This window comes from Pogoniulus pusillus, chromosome 20 (genome assembly GCF_015220805.1).
Source record: "Pogoniulus pusillus isolate bPogPus1 chromosome 20, bPogPus1.pri, whole genome shotgun sequence".
NCBI classification, from domain to species: Eukaryota; Metazoa; Chordata; class Aves; order Piciformes; family Lybiidae; genus Pogoniulus; species Pogoniulus pusillus.
The window spans coordinates 1,057,189-1,082,542 of record NC_087283.1 but is presented as its reverse complement, the minus strand read 5'-3'; the positions used below and the strand labels follow the sequence as shown (position 1 = coordinate 1,082,542).

Sequence of the window (25,354 nt, the reverse complement as noted above, 5' to 3'; positions counted from 1 at the left end):
GCTGCACAGCGCTACGTGAGTGGGAGCTGAGGATAAAAATGCCTTGATGTGTCAAATAATACTCTGATTGTGGTGAGGACACATTGTTCCTAATAGCATCGTAAATGCAGAGAGTGGTCTGGTCTGCTCCAGCTGCAGCCGGAGCTGTAGTGGACACTTTGAAGAGAGGTAATTATTTCTCGATGGAAGTTTTTGGGAGGTGACTCACTGAAGTTGAAATCCCTTAATAATGGAGAAGGTACATCAGGTAATCTGCACATAGCAGGTGTGGAGGAGATACTGTTTTGTATATGGGGGAAAGCAAAGACATTAATAAACAGCTTGGCACCTCGTAAGGATACACCTCTCACGCTGTGTTCTTTAAGCTTACTGGAGTGAACCTAAGAGTCTTGCTGTTAGCACTGTGGTGACCTCACCTGATGATGCTGGTGGGCTGCAAGTGGGAGGCACAATCTTGCAGAAATCCTTCTCAGATTGCCTTTCAAAAATGAAAAACAAAATCCCTGTTTTCAGTGAGCTGAAATAGCCTTTTCAGAATGCCACCGAGTGATTGGAACGTTACGTGTAGACTATTGCATGTTAAAAGGTTTATTTTGACCTAGTATCATCGCATGTGATATCCAAAATTGAGAAACACTGTTGTGCATCTTCAGCCTTCACCAATGATTGTACTTCAGGAATTCTTTTCCATTCAAGTATGGATTTTAAAGTGGTGCCAAGGATCGATTTACTTTGGTCCATACTTGGTTTTCATTCTTTATGACTAACGAAAAACACTCTCAGATCAGTGAAGCCACCTGTGCTGTGTTCCCACAAGTTCATGAGAGATGGAAGTGGAAACGACTTTGAAAAAGTGGAGACCTTCTTAGTGCTGCCCTCAGTGAGGGATTTGGAGTTGCTTCTGGAACTTTCATCTAAAAGCAGAGACTATGGAAAACGTTTTTTAAAAGCAGACATCCACAAGAAATATTCTATTAGTGCTTTTATGATGGATTTTATGGAGTAATAAAATGCTTCGTGAGCGCAGCATTTTGAAAGCATTGGACTGTTGGACAGTGGTGCTGTGAAACTCTTTTTCCATTTCAGTAACAGCATCCCTTTGAAAACATGCTTGCAAATATTTTCCTAGTGCCATGGCAGATTTTTGTGGTTATCATTCATTCACATGAGAATCTCAGTGAGGTTTTTTTGAGATGTTTCTAGTTGTCATTTTGAGGTGGATTGGACAAACTTTCAAGCATTGACCCTTAGGAACTCAATGAAGTTACCATTTAAAACAGGTTTTTACAGAGTGAAAGGCAGTCCTGACTTGCTGTTTCTTCTATTATCAGTGTCATTTTCATAGGATCATTAAGGTTAGGAAAGACATCTAAGGTCATCAAGTTGGACTGTCAACCCCACACCAACATGGCCACTAAACCATGTCCCACTATGACATATGCTGCTTTCTAACTAAGGAAAGAAAGTGTTACTCACCCCAGTGGGCGACTAGGAATGAACCTCGTGTTGGGCTACTGCTGCTGTTACCATGCTGACTTCTGCTCCATAGTATAAATCAATTGCTTAAGTGTGCTGATGAGATGCCTCCTGACTTCACAATTTCAATACTTGCTGTTTTCCAGGCCGCTTCAAAAGCCAGCTCTGCTACCTTTAAAAGTTCTTGCACTTGTTTTTCTCTAGTCTGATTTATGTTCACTTATCTGCTTTTATTCTTAATTGCTAGAGGCTGTCCTCCCACTTGCAGTATTCAATTTCTGTGAAACTACCAATAAATTCAAATTATTCCCTGCTGAGAATAGGCTGGAAGCTGGAGGAGTGGGAGGGAGAAAGCAGAACAAACCAAAGGTATTTACTAGCAGTGCCTGTGCAGGCCTGTGTGGAACAAGCCATGGCTGTGCAGCAGGGGGATGTTGTACAGATAGAAACCCAAGCACATGGGAACAGCTCATGTCTTAACAAGTTCAAGGGTTATTCCTTCTTCCCTATCCTTGCCTCTCTGGTCAACCTGCTGACTGTGACTGAAATACAGAATCATAGAATTGCAGAATTGCTTTGGCTGATCATCAGGTCCAGCTGTTGAGCTAAGCCCACCAGGGCCACTAAACCATGTTCCGCAGTGCCATGCCCGCAGGTTTTTTGAACACCTTCAGGGATGTTGACTCCACCAACTCCATGGGCAGCCTATTCCAATCTCTGACCACTCTTGCAGCAAAGAATTTTTTCCTCATTTCCAGCCTAACCCTCCCTTGGCACAATTTCAGGCCATTTTTCTCATGTTCTGCCACCCAGTACTAGGGAGAAGAGACCAACCCCAAACTCACTCCAATCCCTTCTCGGAGAGTTGTAGAGAGAAAGTAATTTTGTCATTTGGTGAAGTACTGGGGGCAGTTTCTTTGCCACTGTGATGTTTTAGATTGACTGATTTTCTTCTGCCCAATCAACAGAAAATCCTATCAGTGTGGTTGGCCTTATTTTGGAAGGCTTTCTGCTAGGTTCATGTAAGCATTATAAATACTGTGGTGTGTGAAGACATGGGAATCCACATCACCAAGCTGGTAGAGGGCTGCAGCACCTCCCCTGTGGGCACATACTGAGAGATTTGGGGCTGTTCAGCCTGGAGAAGGGAAGGCTCTGGGGAGACCTGAAGGGGCTACAGGAAAACTGGGAAGGGACTTGTTACAAAGGGTTGTAGTGACGAGACTGAGGGGCAATGGCTTTGAGTTGGAGGAGGGAAGATTTAGGCTGGATATAAGGAAGGAATTCTTGCTGTTGAGGGTGGGAAGACTGGAGCAACTTGCCCAGGGTCATGGATGCTCTCTCCCTGGAGGTGTTCAAGGCCAGGTTGGATGAGGTCTTGAGCAGCCTGGGCTAGTGGGAGGTGTCACTGTCCATGGCAGGGGAGTTGGAACTGGAAGATCTTTAATGTCCCTTCCAACCCTTTCTATGACTATGACTCTTCCTCCCTAACTTGCACTGTGTCTAAGTGAAGGTGTTCAGAAGTGCATGGTGAGCGGAGCAGTTCCTCTCTGCAGGATGAGCACACAGCCAGCTGAGCGGCAACAGACCTCACTGGAGTGAAATAGCTCATTTGGGTGTGCTTGTAACTGTGAGCAGCTCGGAGGGCATGGTTGTGTCAGACTGCAACCTCCAGCCTGGGGACACATCCTGGAAACTTGTTTTGCAGCACTTTGGAGACAGAAAAATGGGTTTTTTTCGCTCTTTGGGGAACTGTTCTGTATCAAAGTGCTTTTGTGGTGCATGGAGGAACATTTTTGCCCTAGCAACTGTACAAGCTTAGGTATAATTGATAACACTATGAAAGAGGGTTAAAGATACTGCTAATGAATTAAAAGCATAAATTTTAACTACTGCTATTGTGGCCTCAGTGGACATCTGATCCAGCAGGCCATTTTTATTTAGTGTCAGCAATCTTACAGAATCAATAGCAAACAAATGACTTGTCTCATGGTTCTGAAAAAGCAGCCCAGTTTAAACAAAGTATGTCAGATGAGAAGCCTTCCTTGGTAATAAACTCCTGGAATTGGAAAGGCTTTAACTTCACATCCGCAGATCCTCTCCAGGTATCTGACATTGCTGGAAGTTAATGCCTCGCTTTGCAAGCCACTCTGAAGTGCAGATCTGTTGTGTTTTAAAGGCTTGATCTAAACTCTCTAACAACCGAAGCTGTTTGATTGCAGTGGGGTCAGGGCAGTGGTATTGGAAACTGTTTGTTTGTTTCAGTGAAGCACTTAAACCCTATGTACTGTCTGTTTCTAATGCTCTGAATGTAAAATTGCCCTCAACAAGAAGGATATGGTTATCAATTCTGACCTCCTCCCTGCTATCCTGGCTATAGGAAGCAGAGTCTGGATCATAGAGGATATTTAATTAAAAAAAAATGGGATAAGGGTCATGAATTGTACGCTAGAAATAGAAAATAAGATTAGAGGTTATGTTTCAGGCATGGAGCTGTCTCTGGGGGGGGAACAGAACAAGGTTACTTCAAGGTTTGAAGCCTGGTTGGGGGATGGGGAGAAGGGAGGGAATCCAGCAGTGGCTAAAAATGGTGCCTGGAGTTGCTTGTAATAATAAATAAAGTAGAAATTGCCAGGCATTTGCCATGATGCTTGGTGATGTGTGTTGTAGCCTCCTCCTTGCTGTCACTTGCTGCCGCCAGATTAGTCATGGGCAGTGCTTGGTACCAGTGAGGTGGTCCTGGCTGTCAGCATGCCCTCTGCACAAACAGTCCTGCTGGGGAAAAGGTCACTTTTTCTTAATCTGGTGCTTAGGAAACACATCTGAAAGGGGTTTGGCCAGCTCTGCAATAGATGCATCAGCTGCTATTGAAACCTTGCTTAAATGTGTTTGGCATCATTGCAGAGTCTCAGGGCTTGCAGGGCTCAACTGTGTCGCAATTTCTGCAGCAGAGAGCCCTTTGTCGACACAAGTGGCTGGGAAGGAGTACTGTCACGGCCTGGCCTCAGTCACCCAAGCACCATCTAACGGAAGCCTGCTCTTGCATGCTGATAATTTTTAATTGTAATTGACACATCAGAAGATACCACTCAACATTTCAAGTGTTTCTTTCCAGTCTTTCTTTGTGACCAAAATTCAGCTGTGTTAATGCATCCTGAGAGGGACCTTCGCATGTGCTTACTGAGATGCGCAGTTGGGGTCTGCTGCTGATGCCTGTGAAGTCTTGAGCTGTTGGTGCTAGGTTCTTCAGGAGGAACAAACCTGGCTTTTTAGAAAGATCTGACAAATAAGTTAAGCTTAAATCTTCAAGTTTGCTTATGGATGTTTGATTTCTGTTGACAATCATACCATGTTAATGTGGAGATTAAAACGTGACATCTGTTTCTCTTTCAAGATGCTAGCATCAATATCCCATTGTGTCCTCTGCTGGGCAAAAACCCTCTTACTCAACTCCACACAGAAATGTTGGCACATAACTTGGTCAGAGATCAGGGCTGTGACCAAGGGCTTGGTTGTTTATGTAAAGCTGTCAGTACTTTTGCTTTCAGGATTCTCAGGTGAGGTGTTCTGGCTGTGCTCTCTGTGTGCTGGAAAGTGGAAGTGATAATTATGGACCAAGTCTTCGTTTTATTCAGAAGTTCTTTTTCTTCATTTTACTTGGGAAGTTCTTGGGGGGAGAATTGTTAAACTAGGAACAATGCCTCTTTTTACAGGGCAAATCCCATGCCATCAATCAAACCACATCAGGATTTGTCTGAACATCAGTTTGACTGTTGTGTGCCTTTCCGTGCCATAGACTTAATGGAGCAGCTTGGGACTGGAAGCTGGAGGAGCTGTGTGCTGCTGAGATGTGCCGGCAGAATTCCATCTATGCAGTTGTTAGCAAGGGGCTCTTGTGTGCGGTTATTTATATTCCTTGGGAGCATCTCCACTGCTTATGAGAAATGAGATCTATTTTCCGAACCTGTACACTTGCTTGTGGTTAACAACATTAGAGTTTAGTATTGAGTGTTAACTCTGGTCTTTAAAGAAACGGGAAAACAACGGTCTGTTAAAATATTAACAGCTTTTGCTTTTCTTAACAGAAGGAAAATCTCTTTCATCAGGCTACACTTCCTAGGAAGAACATATAAATTTCAAAAACAAAGTAAGAAATTGCTTTTTAAACCCAGCAATTTCTTGCAGCTCAGTCAGTGTGCGGAGTAGATGAAGGCCTGGGGTTGCTGTAGCATTCCTCAGCCTTCATTCTGCAGCCTTTTGATTCGAAGTTGACCTGTGGCCTATTTTGGCATTTACACTGTGTGGATAAAAGGCAACAAATTGTTCTGTGGGCTGAAACAGAAGGCAGGGTTACTGAAGCAGCTAATAGAGGGCTCTGGATAGTGGGAGTCTCCAAGATGTAGCTGTCGGCAATGTGGTGAGGGTGGGGTGGTGCTTGCAGGAGCACAGGGCCTTGCCGGAGAAGGGCGAGGGAAGAATCCTTTTGGTCTCCAGTGCATGACCTGTGTTTGAACCAGTTGCTAGCCACGTTTCAGAAGACCCAGAAGCTCAGGTTTTTGTCTGCTGTGTAAATGGGCTGCCCGGGGAGGTGGTGGAGTCACCGTCCCTGGGGCTGTTCAAGGCAAGGTTGGACGTGGCACTTGGTGCCATGGTCTAGCCTTGAGCTCTGTGGTAAAGGGTTGGACTTGATGATCTGTGAGGTCTCTTCCAACCCTGATGATACTGTGATACTGTGAAGAATTAGATGAGCGCTGAGCTTTAGGTGTTCTTGAGGGATGAAAGGCCACAGCTGGCAAGATTTGGCTCTGTTTTTCCTTTCTGGTTTGTACTGGAGGTTTCTAAAGTGGAAGTGGGCTACATTGGATCTTGTAACTGATCATGGGTTGAACCCAGCTATGCAGGATGAGTTAATGCTATTTTAAAAATCTCATTTATATTTAATTAAGACTTATAAATTCTGGTCTTAATGAGGAGAAGGCTGTGCCCAAGACACACAAGCAGCTTTTTTGATTAGGAAAAATGAGGAAAGATTCTAAAGCATGTGTGTTACCATTTTGGCTTCTTTAATCTTTATGAGCTCAGATGACTTGTTACCACTGTTCTTTCACCAGCGACAGAAATCACTTCTACATGAATTTATTTAAGCCCCTGGATTTGTTAAAAGTCAAGCATTTTGACAGGTCCAAAAGTCTCCTGTTACAAAGATCTAATTAAAGAGCATTTTTTTAGAATTAAGGTCAGAACTATTGAGCTGCTGCTGTTGGTGAAATTGCTGTTTACAGCTGTATTCTGCGATGCTTTTGGAGTGTTGTGTACACAGCAGCGTTTGGGTTTGTTGCAGGAGGCAGCCTGCTATTCACACTGGATTGCTCGGGTGCATTCATATCCTGTGACAGTGAATCAGATAGTGCTGTCTATATACAGACTGAATTGCCAGCCAACGCTGGGCCCAAATATGGTAAACATCATTATGCTCATTTGCTGTGAAAGTCTTTTCTCCTTAGTTTAACGTTTTCATGATTACAGTTTTCTGATAATTCCATAATTTTCAACATGAGAGGGATATGAAAGGCCTAATCATCATGTCCCTCTCTTCAGTAGCGAATGTAGTTTGTTTTCCTGGGCAGAACTCCAGCTGTTCAGTGATGAATCTCCTGCTGCTCAGATGCAGCAAGCCCATAACGTGCTGGGAAAGTCTTTTCTCGGAGTGCGGGAGGCATGGTGTGGAGACAGGAATCTGTATTAGCTGCAGGACACACAAGCTGGTGGCTGCAACTGTCGTGAGGCAGTCAGTGTATGTGCTGGTGGCAGCTTCCCTGCCTCCTGTCTTTGGAAATGAAGTTCCTATCGTTTCAGAATACCTCGTGCTTTACAAGTAGCAGACTTTGAATGAAGGAGCTGGGGAGAAGGCAAACGCTGAGGTAAAGCTTCTACCGTGCACTGCAGAGAATAGGGATGAGTAAATAGTGGATTTGGCTTTAATTGCAGTCACAAAGAAATAGTGTGGTGATGCACTCATGAAAAAGTGAGTAGTTGCCAACTGAAAATGCATAGTGAAAGTAACCCTTTCATTCTACCTGGAGCTGTTTTCAAGGCCAGCTTGGATGAAGCCTTGAATACCCTGGTCTAGTGGAAGGTGTACCTAGCCATGGCAGAGAGAGTTGAACTAGATGGTCTCTTGCAAGGTCCCTTACAATCCAAACCATTCAGTGAGTTCATTACGTGAGTATATTTAATGCAACTTCACACATTTGCAGGGCTTTTTGCTTCTTTTGATGTAGTCTGGTACCAAGAGAGTGTTGTAGAAGCATTCTGTGGCAAGTGTTGAGAATTCAGCACAGCGACTTGGGAAAGGAAAGATTGTTGCTGTTGAGTTCGCCCAAATGTTTTGAAAGCTTTCATCATCCTTGCTGCAAACAGGAAACAAAAAAGATGAAAAATCACAGAAAGGCTTTACAGGATTTTCTGTACATCATCTGTGGCATGTTTCTAGTACTCAGAACTTCCTCCTTTGTAGAAAAGCTTTAAACATGTGGATGATTTCTCAAAATAGTACTTTTGTCTAACACCACTAAAATAAGATGTGTATTACAGCTACTCTGAGTGTGGGTTTTCACAGAATCACAGGAAGTTGGGGGTTGGAAGGGGCCTCAAAAGCTCATCCAGTCCAACTGTCCAGCCAGAGCAGGATCACCTAGGGCAGATCACCCAGGAACACATCCAGGCAGGTTTGGAATGTCTGCAGAGAAGGAGACTCCACTGCCTCTCTGGGCAGCCTGCTCCAGGGCTCTGCACCCTCACAATGAAAAAGTTGTTCCTTCTGTTCCTGTGGCACCTCCTCTGCTCCAGCTTGCCTCCAGTGCCCCTTGTGCTGTCACTGGACATCACTGAGCAGAGCCTGGCTGTATCCTCCCGACCTCTTTTTTTTAAAGAGGTTACACAGCATCACAAACTCAGTTAATGCAGCCCAGAAATGTGGTTTAGGGATATCTCAGTGGAAAAATTCATGTCTGTATGTGGTAATAAGTGTTATGAAAGGTGGTGTCTGTGCTTACAAGAGCACCACAAGCCTTGTTGAAAGGTTACCAGCTGATTTATTGATGAGGAAGTGCTTCTGTTTCCAGAGCAGTTGTAAACAGTGTCATTGATACACTGCTTTCAGGGAGCTAGAGTGAGAAGGTGAAAGTGGCCATGCTGATTCACAGTCAAAACTGATCCGACTCAACTTTCTTTATCCCACGGAGGTTATAAGCAGACACCTAAGGAGAGGCAAGAACAGGCTGGGCTTGTGGCCTACGCTCATTTCAGACTGTCTTCAATGACTTGCTCCAAGTAGGAGCTGCTGAGCCTGTGGTTGGCCTGTGTAGTAAGGCAGATGAGCTCCTCTGAAAGAGCGAGCAATGGGGAGGCCAGAGCTGACTGCTGAGTTTGAAGTGTGGGCAAGCCATGGGGTTGTACAGTGGCATAATTGCATTTCTGACTTTCCCTTGCCACTTCCTTCCAAATTCCTTTGGTAATATTTGCTCTTCAGACCCTGCCACTTGGCTTCAGGCTGACATGTTAGCAAAAGCAGTCAGTTCTAACACCAATGTCATCTTGCTAAGAGGTAATCCTCTGGCCAGAGCCCATCACTTTCTCTGTGCAACTAGGATTGCTTTTCCATGTATGAGTTGATAAATCAATCCACACTGAATCAAGTCTCTTATTTTTAGTCCCTTAGGGCATTCTTTGTGTGTATATACACACACATAAACACACACAAGTGCATGGAATATGCCATACTGAAACACTCAGGTATCTGACTTGTCTTTCCAAGGCTTGTTGAAGGTGTGACTTGTTTGGGATAAGGAAAGCTTCCTCAGAAGAACCTAACTTTCAAAAGATGCAGGCAATGCCTTTCAGAAAGTTACTTCTCTAAGTATGTTGCCAAAGGGTGAGAATCCTTCCTGTTTTTCTAGGTGCAGAAGCTTTTTAGGCAGTGTTTGGATCCATGGAGAAATAGTTTTAAGCCAGTGGCAATAAAGCTTTGCATAAACCCCTCTGCCTGATTTCTTAATCTACACTGACTCAGCAGTAACTAAGCTGTTCGAGGTGATTTCTAAACCTCCTACAAACTTTAGTAGAAATTTTTAGCCTGCATTTTAAAGTGTGTATTGAAAATCCTCTTTTCCCAGGGAGTGCGACTGAAGAATACATCTGGCATTTGCCTAGGCTGGAAAGCTGTGATTTGTGATTGAACTCTCGCTGGAGTGTGTGAGATGCTCACTCCCTTTGCTGGGAGGAGCTAACCTCGTGCTTCAGTGCAGTGCTGAAGCGAGCACAGGGGTTTCGGATGTGAGGTTTCAGGACTGCAGAGCGTTGGGTTTTGATGGGTTTTTGGTGGTGGTTTGTGTTGTGCCACGTTCCCTCCCGCGTGAGAGCTGGTCTTCTGCAGATGCAGAGGAGATAGGCGTTTCTGTAGCTAACACTGCAGCACTGAGGCACAATTCTGTTTTCTTGACACTTGCTTTCTATCTCAAATTTTCACAAGGATTCTTTGTGCTTACTATATTTAGAAGTGAAACTAATTAGGAGTGACAGGGTGAAGAACAGTCTACTGTAGGTGGCTTCTGCTGGAGCATAGAAAGGCTTCAGGGGCATGTACGATGTGCTAGGTGGGTTTTTGGGGAAGGCTGGGGAAGGGGTTGGTGGAGGGAACAATGTCAAGTGGCCATGACTGGACCCTAGTGCACGGGGCTGACCAGGTAACGTTCCCATTCCACATACAATTTAATTGGGTATTTCCCGAGTGCAGCCCTTTTCCCTTCTCTTGAGCAGGAGGTGCAGTCTGTGGCTGGAAAAGGCCATTGATAGGAATACATGTCAACTTGTGCTCAAGACTTCCCTAGACACTGTCAGCTCTCCATCCCTTCCCTGAAGAACTGCGGGCCTTGGTTTCTCTCCTGGAGTGCTTTATCCAGTGACTGCCTGCAAGTGGCTGTCTGCCCAAGCATACCTGCAGGTAGTGGCCAGAGTCAGGGAATTCTGCAGCTGATCTCTTCTGTGGCTTTTCCACAGAACGTTGAGGCTGTTGGTGCTCACTCTTACTATGGTCCCTTGGGCCTTTTCATCTTAGCACATTTTACAGCTCTGATGAGAGCGCAAGAGAGTGTGCTTGTGGCTGATGTGAAGGGCATCCTTCTGGGAGATGAGCAATGGAGTCCTGACTCCTCTGCTGGGCACATTGCATGTGCATTCCTCCTGCTGTGTGCAAATGCTTTGTTAGGCTGCAGCATCAAAGAATGGCTATTATTTGCTCTTCCTTTTTTGTACCCACAGTTCCCCTTCAAAAGAGAACTGGTCCTGCTTTGAAAATAGATAACATAAGCACCTATTGCCAAGGGAGGATTGAAACAGTGATCCTGATCTGACACAGGCATCTATTTTTGACATTCAGGGAGGAACTTGAGTCTGAAAGAAGGTCTGGTTTAACACATTCCTTTCACCAGCTTTTCCTTCTGCTGCCATACCATATAGCTGAGACTTGAGCTAGTGCTACTTGCTATGTTAGATGTTTTTACTTCTAAAAAATATGTCTCCTGATGCACTGGAGGTTCTACCTTGGAAAAATCCATCCTAAGATAGAGAGGGGAGCTGAGTATCTCTGGGGAGTGTTCATACAGTTCAGGACTAGGGATTCTGGAGGGCTAAGGGGTGGAAGGGAAGTGGTGTAGTGCAGAGCAGCTATGACAATCAGTCCTTAACCGAGATCCAGAAGTTCAGTGTTCTTCAGCCTTTTTCTCTGTCTCCTAGAGGTTTTCACAACAGAGTCTTTGGGGAACTTAGTTTTTTTTGGGCACAGTGTGGGGGTGTTTTTGAAGCTTGTCATTTAGAGCCATTTAGTATAGGTGTGCCTCTAGAAGATTTGTCAGTGTACGTGCAAAAGACACAAATCAGCACGAGGAAGTTAATAGTTTTGTTTTAAGGAAGGTCATTTTGGAGGGAAAAGAACTCTAGACAAAGACATAATTAATTCAGAGTCCATCTATTAGGTAAATATTTAATCAGTGAAAATTGTCTTTGAGTTAATAAAACCAAGTTGTTGGAAGCTTCCACTTAGGTTTATCAAATCTGCATGCTTCTGTTTGTAGTTGCTTCATGGTAAAGGAGAGCAGTTTCTGTATGACTACACTGGGCTGCTTAAGTTTGTATGCATTGAAATGGGATGTTCAAGTTGCTGGTTCTAGTTAAACTGCTGCTAACTCCACAGCCCCTGTAGAGCATGCCCAGTGAGCTGCAGTCCCCAGGCAGTGGAAGGGTTTAAATCCCGTGGCTTTTGACATTTTTCTAGCCCTGGAGCAGGCCAGAGGGCCTGGTGAGCTGCTGTTAGGAGAGGGAGACCCTGGGAGGAGGGTGTTTCCAGCAGGAGCTTCATCACTTCGCTACAGATTGGCTTGCCTACTTTTTTTGTTTTGTTTTGATTTCTTCCTCCAACTGTTCTGGGCAGGCAGCCAAAGAGGAATCCCAATAAGCAATTCATGAGCTAACAAGAGCTAAAATGATATTGGTATAATAGGCTGTTTCTGTCTCTCTCTTGCCTTTTCTCCCCATGGCCGCCTCTAGTGAGAGATTTTACGACTTGGGTGACTGAATCACATCCTGAAGAAGACCATAGAGGAGGCACCCACATGTTCTAGTGTCTGCAGGTAACCCCATTAGACTCTCAGTGATGAACAGAGGCTGGTTTTCCTTTCTGCCTTTGTAGCCAAAGTGTGGGCACCTGACCAGAAGCAATGGGAGCTTGGTGAGGTGTGCTGCCTGCCAGCAGGCTGAGCCGCTGGGGCCTGTGTCCTCTCCTGCTGGCACTGGTGGGCAGCTGGGCTGCATCTGGGCAGCTGTGTGGAGCTGGAAGTCTCTGCAGTAGGTTTTACTTGCTCAGCCTTTTCCCTGGTTGGCAATCTGGCTGCTCTGAGCTGTGTTCTTTTGCGGGGACATCCATCAAAGGTAGCTGCTTTTGTGTTTGACAGGAATGGTGCTTGTGATGCTCAGATCATCCTGAGATTTGGAATCTCTCTCATAGAAGTATTTTTTTTAGTAAAAAGCGTTGTCACCAGCGTATACTCCTGTAGATGGTAGGTGAAGTTGGCTGAAAGGAATGTGACAGTGGATAGTCGTGTAACTCAACCAACTAGTGATAGACTTGTGCCTTTTACTCACTACTTCCTCTACTCATTTTCCTTTGTTGCAGAGGAAGAAGTTGCCTCCTCTTCTAGCAGGGTGATCTCAGAAGGGATGGGTGGGGGATATAGTCCCCTTGTTGCTGTCACAAAACAGAAACCACTTGTCTGAAAATCTGCCATGTTAGTTTGTGTCTCTTGCTATCAGTGGAGAAGATGCTTGGGATCTTCTGGGAAATATAGAAGCAAAAAATGTTCAATGTTGTGTATATAAAAAAGTGACTTTAATTTGCATATGCAGTCATTTTCATGCAAGTTCTGCTTCCTCTATGCAAATGTGGCCATTTTTAGAGCAAGTCATGCAGATGTCCGATCTCTCTGGAAGTTCAAATAGTTCAAACTAGTAGTAGTTCCTTAACTATTACATTAACACCTTCAAATGAGAGCATAAACCCTGTGGTGAGCTTTTGCAGCCGCGTTTTACAGCATTCAGCAGGGCTGTGTTCAGCGTGGAGCTTGGCATTCTGCTGAGTGTTAGCTCTGTATTGTTTGATACCGTATGTACAGCACTCTTTGGGTCTTGACTACAGAAAGGGATGGAGAAAATGTCTTCGTTTATGGCACCTAATACTTTTCTGCAGTTGATTTTTTGTGAACCTTCCTGTTTTCTGCAAAGTGAAGTACAAGCCGAAGGTTTATATTTTGGACTGGTTCTGGCCAGCATCACTTTAGTGGTGCTTCCAGTATACTTTTGTATTCTTATGTACTTAAATATGTGTGTATATATACATATATCACAGTCACTGCAGTGTTACTTCCAGTATCCATTCTGTCCTGGTATCACTAGAATGAAACACTGTGGGTTTTTTCTGATATGGCAGGAGTTAGTGGGCATAACATTCATACAGCCAGAGTATGGAGCCCACACACTGGGAGCAGCAGGGGGGTCATGGAAGGGGAGAGCGTGGGAACATTCCCTGCTTCACTTTTTCAGGAGGAGATGCAAAAGGAAGAATGTTTGCTTTGCGCCTAGCATGTTGGAGATCTCATTAGATCAAGTGTAAGACACACAGCAGTACCCACATGCCTAGGGTTGGGAGCTGCAGCTTTGCTCTCTCAGTAAGTATCTCAGTGCTGAAGATGCCAGCTCCCTTCTTGAAGCTTTTCTCTTGACTTTACTGCAAGGGAATATTGAAACTGAAGAAGTAAGTGCCTGCAAGTTTGACTAGGAAACTGGAGGTAAAATACAACTTCTCCTGGTTTATGGCTGTAGAAAACCATTCATTTCCCCCCTATTCATTGCATTTGTGTTCTTTTAGCTTGTAGGAGGTTTATGTATTGACTAAAATCAGACTGTTTCAAGAGATGAGTTCACTTAGTTTGATACCCAAAGGCTCAGTGTCTCATCAGAAGCACCAAACCGCAGAGCATCTCTGGTGTGCTTGGCTGATTTGGTGTGGTGTAGCCTGGAAACCTCTGCTTCTTAGCTTTCTCTACCCTTGGTGCTAATTAACATTTAGCTATTTCATGATCGTTTTTTAAGTTCCTCTGCAATGTGAAACTCCTGTTTACTTAGGGAAAATAGTCATCAATTTGCTTACTCAATGCACATAAATTAGCAGACTCTTTTGTTCCATCTGCATTTACATGCAATCAGGAAAACCAGTGTGATGGTGCTTTCCACTGGAAGGCACTGGAGCTTGGACAGCAAGGAGACAAACGTTTTCAGCTGTGTATATGCTCTTAAAACCTCCTAGAAACTTCTGATTTGAACTTCTGAATTGCATTTGGATATCCAGTGAATGCTGAGAGAAGCACAGAGGAGTTAGGAAAGAAAGTCATCATCTGAGAGTAGTTTGTTAAGGGCTGCTGAAATGCATGGGGGGATTTCTGCTGTGTTTTAGCTGTTTGTCATGGTTTAGAAGTGGGAACACAAAAGATTTGCTTCAGATCTCAGCACTCTTTACATCACTGACACCTTGACAAATGTGTATGGCTGTAGTTTGGTGGAAGTGAGACTGTCCAGCTCTAGACCTGGTTTTGTCCTGCTGTGTCTTGCCTGCTGCTTTGCAGAGGGGTTTGTATCACAGGTATGTGTCAAAACACATGGTGGGAGCGAACTGAGAGCTTGTTTCTTCAGAGAGGTGCAAATAAGGCATTTTGGAAGATAAAATCTTTATTCCCCAGTCATCTGGGGTAATATCACGAATTTCCTACCTAAAGGAACATTTTGTTGTTGAATTAAAGGTCTCCTTTCTGTTATATCTGTATTATTCTTTCAAGTGCTCAGGGAAAAATCCTGTTATGAATTACATTTTGATACTGGCCTTGGACATCACTGCTGCTGCAGTAAGGAAGAGAATGTCTTTATCTGATGAAATCAGGTTAGGTGTATATGTAGGAGAGGGAGAGTGGCCTGAAGTGTAAGAGCTGGGGCTAGATAAACTAATTGACCAAATTGTGTTTCTCTCCCTGACACTCTCCTTCTGATGGTGTCCTCATGTTGTTCATCAGTGTCCTCTGTAGTCTCAACAAATAGAATGTTTCCAGGTGAGGAATGCTGTAGAACATCAGGATGCTAGTGTGGGGTTTCCCACCCTAATCTAGCTGGTGGATGAGAGGTATTTAGGTCAATGCAGTTCCATCTCCAGCACGAAAAGCGTAGCATGTTTGGGATGGGATTAATTAACAAGCTCTAAAATCATAGTGCAGACAAAAGATCTCTTGTCACACACAGGTGTGGATAAACCTGTGATGTGTGTTTCTGTACAGTGTGGTGATGCAGAGGGGTAAATGAGCCCCTGGGATATGACCATTGTATATATGGGTATGTGACTCCAGCCTATAAACATGAGTATGAGATGCCAAGGCCTGTCCAGTTAAGAGCTGTGTTTAGCTAAGGGTGAGAGCTTAAAAAACTTAATGCCCTTTTACAGAAGCTCCAGTTCCTCCAGCCTGGCCTTGAGCATCTCCTGCTGCAAACTGACCCTCCCTCTCTGCTCGAGAAAGTGCTCTTGGCTCTCCAGGTGCACCAGAGTGTGCTAGTGGGACCAGGACAGTGCTAGAAGTTGTAGTTGCTCCCTAATGTCATGATAGGCTGCAGGTGAAAGATGCTGTCCATCATCCTGACATGGGAACTGTGTGTGGTGTTTTTCAGCTGACCTCAGTTAGGATACAGACAGATTTGTCTGCCGTTGGATTGGGAAAAACTGTATCTGTTGATTAAGTAAATTCTTAACATGAGTAGGAGTGCAATCCCTGCAATAAATCACGGTGAAAGGTTTTGTTGACTGCCATGTCTACAAAGGATGGGGTTAGGAAATGTGATTAACTCTTCCCTAGCCCTGCGTGAGCAGCCCTCCACTGTTCTTACCTGGGTAAGGGTGGCAGTAGCCATGAGCTGTAGTCTCAAGTTTTGCAGTCCGGGTGAGGCATTAGTAGGAAAATGTTCAGCACTGCTGAGTTCAGTAACAGGATGATGCTGACTTGGGTCTGCCTCTCCCTGCAACTCTTCCTTTGATACCCTGCAGTTGCTCACAAGGTGTGCCCACAGAAGCAAACCAAGAGCCTGCAGGAGTTAAAATCTCAAACCTTCTCAATGCTCCACAGCTTTTTAATTTCTGTGTTTTGTTGTGTTTTTTCCCCTTCACAGGAAATGACCTAGAGGCCTTACCAATACATTTGTGCATTTGTTCTGCGTCTGCAATTGAGGGCAAGTGCAGTCTGGAAGCACCACTGCTTGATGTTACAACAGAAACAACTACCTCAGCAAACAAGGAAAGGGGAAGAAGGCTTGCAATAATAAACACTCCTTTTTAATAGCTTAGAGTTGCAAAGTCTTCTCTAAACAGAGTCCAGAGTCTTTTTTTTTCCTTCCCCCCCGCCAGTATTAAGAGGAGACACTACAAATAAACTCATTTGGCAGACTGGCTCTGTCAAGACGTTTGAAGATATTTGATCTGCTGACACAAGGCTTTGCTTTTTCAAGGAAGGAGCCTCTGCACTGCTTTTGTAATCGCTGTTGATCAGTGGTTTGCTCCACTTTTCCCAATATTGCTGATGGGAAAAGGGTGTTAAAGTATTGCTTCTAAATCTATTATTTGAGTCGACAAGAAGATCTTCTGTAGACTTAACAGCAAGTAATAATAACATGCTCACGAAGAAATTGTAGGTGGTAAGTCCTCTGCTCAGTGTGCAGCAGAGAGAACACCAAGCAAGGGACAGAGCGTTGTTAGGATCCCTGGGCTTGCTTTTTGAGTACAGTTTGTAACTGCAGCAGGGCTGCACCAAGCACTGAAAACGCAAAGTCAGCACATCTGCTGCCTTCCTCACTGCTGATACAGATGATACAGACGCTTGCCTTTTTGAGATGCCTTTTGTGAAACCTATGTACACGGCCCTGCACTGGCACTGTACATAGCTCTGGGCTCGAGGAAGGAGTGTGACAAGTGATTGTTAATTCAAGAACTCTCTGGACAAGCACTCACTTATGTATTGCTGCAGTGCACAAGAAAGCAAAATGGACTATAAGCGGCGCTTCTTGCTTGGCGGGTCCAAGCAGAAGGTGCAGCAACACCAGCAGTATCAAATGCCTGAGCTAGGCAGGACCTTGAGCGCCCCGCTGGCATCCACCACCCCAGCACCCTCCTTGGTCTCCCCAGCTGCTGCGGGCGGCTGCAGCCACCCCGTGTCCCACACTACTCCGATCGCAGACATCCAGCAGGGAATCTCCAAGTACCTGGATGCACTCAACGTGTTTTGCCGAACGAGCACTTTCCTCACCGAGCTGTTCAGCAGCGTGTTCAGGAACTCGCACTACTCCAAGGCAGCTATGCAACTGAAGGACGTGCAGGAACATGTCATGGAAGCAGCCAGTCGCCTCACAGCAGCAATAAAACCAGAAATAGCAAAAATGCTGATGGAGCTGAGCGCCGGAGCTGCCAACTTCAAAGACCAGAAAGAGTTCAGCCTACAAGACATCGAGGTAAGGGACCCTGTGGGGTGACCTTCTGTGGGCAAACCTCTCTCCTCCCCTCAATTGGACTTCTCTTCATAATCACTTGACACCAGAAGTTCTGCCTTGCCTTGTGTTTGCCGTAAAGGTTGGAAAAGACCTTTAAGGTCGTCGAGTCCAGCTGTAGGCACTGCTGGTAAAAAGAGAAACTCACCATTTCTTATATTTTCTTCCTGAAAGCACTCAGTGACCGACAGTGCCTCACGTCCAGCTGCTGGGTGTTTAGCAGGTGTTTCTGTGCAAGGACTTGCACTTTGCTTGAAAATTGGATGAAACAAGAAGCGTGAGTTGTAATTAACCTGTACCAGATAAGCAAGTCTAAATGGGCACCCTCTAGGTGAGGCTTACCAGATGAGAAGCAATGAATCAAAGTGATAGGGCAAGAAAGAATGGGCTGAAACTTGAGGAGGGCAAATTTACATTGAATATCAGTGAGAAATTCTTTAGGGTGAAGGTGGGCAGGCACTGGCACAGGTTTCCCAGGGAAGTTGTGGATGCCCCTTCTCTAGAGGTGTTCAAGGCCAGGTTGGATGAGGCCTTGAGTAACCTGGGTTAGTGGGAGATGTCTCTGCCCGTGGCAAAGGGGTTAGAACTGGATGATCCTTAATGTTCCTTCCAACCCAACCCGTTCTGTGAATCTAAGGAAAAGCAATCCAACAGGAAACCATGTTTAGTTTAAAGATAGTAATAATGCTGAACAAATAAAAGCTACCACGCTGCTCCTCCAAAGCAACTGAAGACAAGTTTTTAGTCATTTTCTGGTTTATGTTGGCTAATACTTCTAATTATATGGAGCCATCATAAAGCAAATGAACCTGTGCTTTCCTTAGAATTAGCCATTCTAAGGATAATTAGGATTATTCATTAGAATTCTCCATGGAAGGGAAACCTGACTGCTTGGGAGCAGTGTATTGTCATCAGTCCTGGTGTTAGCCCTGCACACGAGGTGAGTAGTGATCAGCATGTGTGTAAAATGATGCTTTACCACTCTCCCAAACCCTCCTGTCTTTTGGAGCTGTTGTGCTTAAAAGGCCACTGACTGCCGTGCTACCAGGAGAGACTGACGCTCTAAAAGTGTGTCCTGACTCTGCTCTGTGCTGGCAGTCAGTATCCAGTAGTCAGTTCAGAGGTTTGGAAGTGAAGGGAGGATCCCCACCATGGCTGGGTATTCCTGGGTAACTCTCCCTGTGGTAAACGTCTTAATTATAGAAGAGGCAGTGTTAAGTGATAGTCAGACACGAATCCCTGGTGTTTTAAGTAGTTCCTTGTGTTTTGACATACTCCTTTTACTTTACAGCAGTCTTTGCAAAGTTAGTCCTCTAGAATTCCATCCTAAAACTGCTGAGTTCTCTTCTTTTTGGTTTAGATTTCAGGTAACTTTGTAGGGCTGTTACACACACTCAGCAAACATGAGCTGCATTCTGTAGCTGCACAGCTTGCAGCTGAAGTAAAGCAAACTGCTGTTGGTAGGAGGACATAATTGTAGAGAGCAATATGACTGGCAGCGTGCAGTGTTGGTGTGTGTAGTATAGAATGGAGTAGGCTGCTAGATACTTGTGCTGGATGTCTTTCTCTTTTTGGAAACCAGTCTAACAGCATCAGAATGTTTAGCTAAGGCTGTAGGAAAAAAGACCTTTTATTAAAGTTAAACCCCAGTGTGAGTTTGTGTCGTTACAGTCCTTGATAAATACCTCTGCTCAAAGACTTTATTTGTTTATTAGTTTTTCGAGGGGGGGAGGCAGCAACATAAGAAGCCCTACCTGTCTTCTAGGGGTTTTTGGTGGACTTGCTAAAAGTTGGCAGCTCTCTGTGTACTGATTTTAATAGCCCAGCAGTTCTGGGCGCTAATTCCCACCCTGGCCCCCTGCACCCTGTGGGGAGAGTAGGTCTTCGGCAGGGAGAGGTTCACAAGCAGAGCATTGTGTGCTTTATCTGCACAGACCTGACCCTTGCTCCTGAGCTCCACGTGCACCTGCAGTGCCCTCTTCACCAGGCAGCTCTCTGGCAGGAGCAGGTGTAAAGAGAATGCAGGCACAGCAGCTGGATTGCCTGGTATTCTTTTGAGGTGTATCTTGTGGAAACTGGCAGCTTGTCATTGTACTCTTAACTAGAACTGAACCTTGCACACAGCTTTGAAAAAGTTCACATGCAAGATTTATGAGAACTTCTGCATAATCAGACAAATCCTGCAGCCTGCATTTGCTTAAGAGCCAGCAGAATGTGAGGCTTTGGCTCTGGCTCATGTGGCTGGCTCAGAAGTCAGCCAGGGAGCATGGGTTAGATAATTTCACTATCTAGGCAAGCTCTTTGGGCGCTTGTACCCAGGAAGCAGTTACCTGTTGCTCAAGGTGGACCTTGGCAGAGGTCAGTACAGACAATATATTGAGGTTTGTAGGTGACTTGAAAGTATATGATAGAAATATGCTGGAAGAACCAAATGAAAAGTAATCTTAACCTGACCAAACCAGATTTCCAGTTTGGAGGGAATATGGAGAGGAAAACAGTGTGACATAGAATTGTAGAATCAACCAAGGTGGAAGAGACCTCCAAGCTCATATAGTCCAACCTATCACCCAACTCTATCCAGTCAACTAGATCATGGCACTGCCTCATCCAGCAATATTTAAATAGACAATATTTAAATAGCCATTTTCAGCCTCACAAGTGGAGCTCACTGGGCAGCAGATCTGAAGAACAGTTCTAGGGCTTATGGTAGTCATATGCTGAGTAGGAGTCAGTGTTGTCTGGCTGCAAATAATAAATCACTGTTGTTGCTGTTGTGCAAAGAGACAGTTGTCATGTACTCAACACTGCTATAACCTTCAAGAACTATGACATAAACATTCAGCTCCCTTCAGTTTGGGTATTATGGCCTTAAAGACAACAGTGCACCTACGCACCACTGCTGCTGCACTTGGAGAGGTAGTGAGCAACAGCAGACAGAGCAGAGGAGAGCAGCAGGGTTAATCAGACATCCAGGAATAGGACTGCAGAGCACAGACTAAAGACACTGGCTGTACAGAAGGGAAGACTGAGAAGGAAGATCAGAGTTGTTCAGGTATGTAAGAAGCTTCCAGAAGACGTGGCAGTGTTCTGTCCTCCATAAGGTGGGGCAAGAAGTAAAGAACTGAAATTTCAGAAGGAAAGGTGCCTGTGAAGGTGTCCTGGGAATGCTGTGTGATGTTAGCACAGCACTGACCTGGATTGCTACAGTGGGCAGAGAGCCTCAGTCATGGAGAACTTACAGAACAGGTTAAACTTGCATCTAGCAAAACTGACCCAGGTGGAATTTCTTCTTGCTTAGGACAGTAGGATTAGGATACCCTTTGAGAGTCTTGTCTGCTCTGCTTTTCTAGGATTTGAAGGCTGAGCTGAGCATCAGGAGGATGGGGCCAGGCTTTGTTCAATGGTGCCCAGTGACAGGACAAGTAGTAGTGGGCACAAAGCAGAACATAAGAAGTTCCAGCTAAACCTGAGGAGGAACTTCTCTAATTTAAGGGTGATAGTGCGGTAGCAGTACTGAAACAGAGGTGGAGTCTCCATCTCTGAAGTCATTCAAAACTAGACATGAGGCCAGCTAAGGAAACACAGCTTTTGTTGAGAAAGGCTTAGGAGAAGTCTGTTCTGTGGAAGAACAAGAAATGCAAGCATAGCAGGTTGGGCTTTAGAAATTCGGGAGAGAGCTACAGCTCAGAAATGAGGTGCCACACGTTTTCACCTGGTGTGGTGGGCTCTAGCCCCCAGGGAAGCCAGCACCAGAAAAACTTGCAAGCTCTGATAAACATATGCTGACTTGGATTTGGACTAGAAAAACACTGTGCAACCTGGACTGTAGCAGGAGTGGGTGAGGGTTTTAATTTATTTATTGCTTCTGAGCAGCACAGAGCTTACTAGCTCAGAGCTGTCTGCCAAGATGTGTATGAAGGTGACTTCTCTTGATCAAAGTGCTGGTGACAGATGGAGTTTCCCAAGGTTTCTTCATTTCAGAAATGCAAATGCTGATTTTTATTTTCTGCCTCTTTTTCCACTTTCAAAAACCCCTCTGAATTCTCAGGTGTTTTGTGCCTGCGTGGGTGAGGAGCAGCATGGAAATCAGGGGCAATGAGAGTGTTCTATGCTTGGGTTTCCAGATCTGTTGCTGAAGTTTTGTAAGCTGGGAGAATGCAGTGAAACTGAACTCCTGTTAATAGAAATGCTAAAGGAAATGGGGGGGGGCTCAAAACAGCTAGAAAAAAGGCTTGTGTATTTCCCCATTTTTTGTAAAGCTGTGCTCAGGACTGCCTGGTGCAAAGAATGAATCTTGGTTTTGTGGCATGGAGCTTGTGTGCTGCCTTCACAGTGACAGCAATGACAGAGGTGGACACCCTTCCTCCCTCAGCAGGAGGAGCAGGCACGAGGGATTTACCTGGGCCCTCTGCTTTGCACTGAATGGAGATAATTTTTGGCTGAATGGAGATAGTTTTTGACTGACAGGTTTTGAACAGGGAGCCTGTGGGACAGGAATCAGTCACTATAAAATGTAGGCTTTCCTTAGCAAACATTGCGAAGCCAATTTCGATGTAGTGTTGTCTTTGCTGTGACTTGCAGGGACTGGCTTCAGGCTCCTCTGAATTGAGGAACTGTTAGCAGCAAAAAGCTGCATCAAATCAGTAAAAAATGCTGTGGGCTGCTGGAATGCCATTGTCCTCTTGTCTTGGTCTATGGCCTCATGGTCTGCTCTCAGATCTGCTGGCATTGTCTCTAGAAACCTTTTGTATTCTACTTTAGTAGCTGCTTTTGATTTGAAAAACATTTAACGCTTCATTTTTTTTCTAGGTTGCAGCGATCATTTTAGTAGCTGTCAGTACCAGATTAGCACTGCTGGGTGTTTATAGGTTGACTCTTAGCAGAAAGGAGTCTGAGATTGCCTGCGTCCCCTAGTACTGCTGAGGTAAAGGTGCAGCTTCTCTGGAATGTGGTTGGAATTGTAGCTGACTCATTTGCAATCAGCGGGGGCACAACTTCCCTTGGAGGTGCCCTATCCTGAGCTGCAGGGCACTGCTGCATAGCAAAAATGGGCAATATTTTGTCCCCTTTCAGCTGTCTGTGGGAAAGGTGTTAGCTCATCATCTGGTACACCAGTCTGAGTCACCTCTCCTCCCTAACTTCATTATGTGGCCATTTTCATCCTTTCTCTTCAGGGAGAGGGCTTATTGTCACCAAAGCCATTAGGAACTTTGGGAAAAGGGGGTGGTCGGAAACCACTGAATGAGCCGTTGTGGTGGATTGGGGTTGTTCAGTATTTTGCTTGTTTAGGGAAGTAGCCAAGAGGAAAAAAAAAGGAGGAGAATGAATTCTTGTCGATGAATGGGCCTTGATGCTGCAAGTCAGTGTTCGTGTCCAGACTGACGCTGCTCGTTTGCTGACTTCCTTAGTGGCACTCTCCTGATGTGCCAGGGAGCTTGCATGGCATTGCTGTTTAGCAGTGAAGTCTGGCAGTTGTATGTGCACCTTGTCCAGCAAAAGATTCCAAAGTTGACTGTGTGCTGCCCACATGAGGAGGATAGTGTGGGCCAGAGGAACCCTAATGCTGCACCTCCACCAGGTACTCCTGCTTGTGTGAAACCAGCTTGATGTGTGATGATTGAAATCATCACCAACTGGTGTTCAGAACCACGCAGGTTGGAAGTGAGACCTCTCAGTAAATCCCACTGTTTTCCACTGCCTAAACTGGGAAATAGATTTAGGTACGGTGCTTCTGCCACTGAAATAGAAAGCTGTCCTGCCTGGGAGCAGGTAAGGAAAGTCCAGGTGTTAAAGCTGTATTTCTTGGGACAAGAAGTTGGCAAGCTGGAGGTCTCCTTGTGCCTGCAGTATAGATGACTCTAAGAAATGGCTCAGGGGAACACCACGACTGCCAGAGCTTACTAGCTGACACCCGTGGTGACTGCAGTTCACAGTCTCTTCTAGATTTTAGTTTCTTCTGATTATGGACTAAAGCAGAAACTTGTGCCTGGCAAAGCAAGGACCAAGAGGTGGTTGTGACTCTGTGAAAAAGCCACCTGCATTTGCAGGTGTTTGTGCAGGTTTCACAGCAGAGACCTAGTCCCTTGCTTTCCTCACTGGAGACACTGCTGGCCAACCCTGCCTCTCTTTGTCAAACTGTTCCTCCTCCACACAGCTGGGGCAGTTTCAGTGCTTGGGAAGAATCACAGAATGGTTTAGGTTGGAAGGGAGCTCAAAGCTTATCCAGTCCCAACCGCCTGCCATAGGCAGGGACACCTCCCATTAGAACAGGTTGCTCAAGGCCTCATCCACAGCCTCCCTGGGCAACCCGTGCCAGTGTCTCACCACCCTCACTGTGAAGAGCCCTTCCCTAACATCTAGTTTGAATCTCTCCTCTGCCAATTTAAACCCGTTACCCATCATCCTGTCATTACAAGAAGATCCTCAAGAGCTTGGCATCTGTGGCAAGTGTGTGCAGCTCTCCTTCTCCTCTTGGGCTTTATTTAAGCAGTTAAACCCAACCTTAGCCCTGCCTAAGAGAGACAGAAATAGATTCTTTCCCAAACCAAACAGAAGTAGGGTGAAGCAGATGGTACCATTTATCTGTACTGCTTAACAGTGGGAATTACGCTAGGAATGTTGTGTGCTGCCACTTGAAAACTAAGTCATTTGTTTATTTTGAGCATTATTCCCAGACAGGGAAAACTTCAACCTCTGTACCTTAAATATTCTTTGAAACTTAATCGGCTTGAAATTCCTAAGGAGTTCTAGTTTCTTCTTCCCCTGAGAGCTGCATTGTTCCTGCACAGAAAGATTCAGTCACCACTTTCCTGACAAATCCTTCTAACCTTCAAGCCAGGGAAGTTGGAGTTTTATCACTTGCTGGCTGCTTTTTCTTTCTATTTTAATAAAACAAATTCCACTTTCAGAGGTCAGTCAAAGTACCAAAGACATTTAATTTGATGCCTTGTACAAAGAGGGGAAGTGATGAAAGCAGAATGGAATGTCAAAAGGAGTCGGGATGCAGTGGAAAAAAGCATTGCCACCACTGGTTCTTCTGCAGGAGACAGTTAATGCACAGGGCTGCTGGTGGGGCCGCAGAGCCTTGCCAGCGAGGTCATTGTGCCTGCATATTTTTATTCCAGAAGAATGTAGCTGAACATAAGCCAGATAGATTTGCTCCAAGGCACCATGGCTTTGGACATTATCTATTTTATCAATTATGCCTAAAATGGAATTCAGGCTGAATCTTTTTTGGAGTAAATCAAACTCAAATATACATTTTAACTTGCTTTGTGTGACAAACTCCTAAATGAAACAATCCCTTGAATAGTTTTCAAATCCTTCCTGCACTCATTTGGCAAACACTTGCTCCTGTGCTGCCTTCTGGATGTGCTTCGGTGTAAGCTTTGGCCACCCAGGAGTGTGTGGCCCTCCCTGAAGGTGGACAGAGCCCTCCTGTTCCTGCTACTTTGTCATCTCTCTGGATGGTTGCACTCCAGCCTGCTCCTCCACCAGTGATAGCTGCCCCTGAGCACTCCATTTGTGTAACCTGTTGTGTTGCTGGTAGGCATGTGTCTGTCCTTGGCCGTAGTTCTCATTAGTGCTGTCATGAGAGAGAAGAAGATGGGGGCTGGACATGAGCAGGGGACAGAAGTGCAGGACATGGAGCCCAGCTCTGGTTGGCAGAGGTGAGCACAGAACGATGGTGCTGCTGCCCTCA

General features: G+C 45.2%; 1 protein-coding gene across 4 annotated transcripts in view; it reads left to right on the top strand.

Annotated features, from left to right (window-relative positions):
* Positions 1-25,354, top strand: part of GARRE1 (granule associated Rac and RHOG effector 1) — a 54,286-nt gene that overhangs the window by 11,097 nt on the left and 17,835 nt on the right. For 3 of the 4 annotated variants that reach the window (XM_064159892.1, XM_064159894.1, XM_064159895.1), the window contains exon 2: positions 16,285-17,616. In XM_064159892.1, the coding sequence (XP_064015962.1) occupies positions 17,122-17,616 (495 nt within the window). In that variant the 5' untranslated portion in view covers positions 16,285-17,121. Of the gene's footprint in view, positions 1-12,078; positions 12,162-16,284; positions 17,617-25,354 lie in introns of all 4 variants that reach the window. The other variant, XM_064159893.1, reaches the window with a different exon arrangement.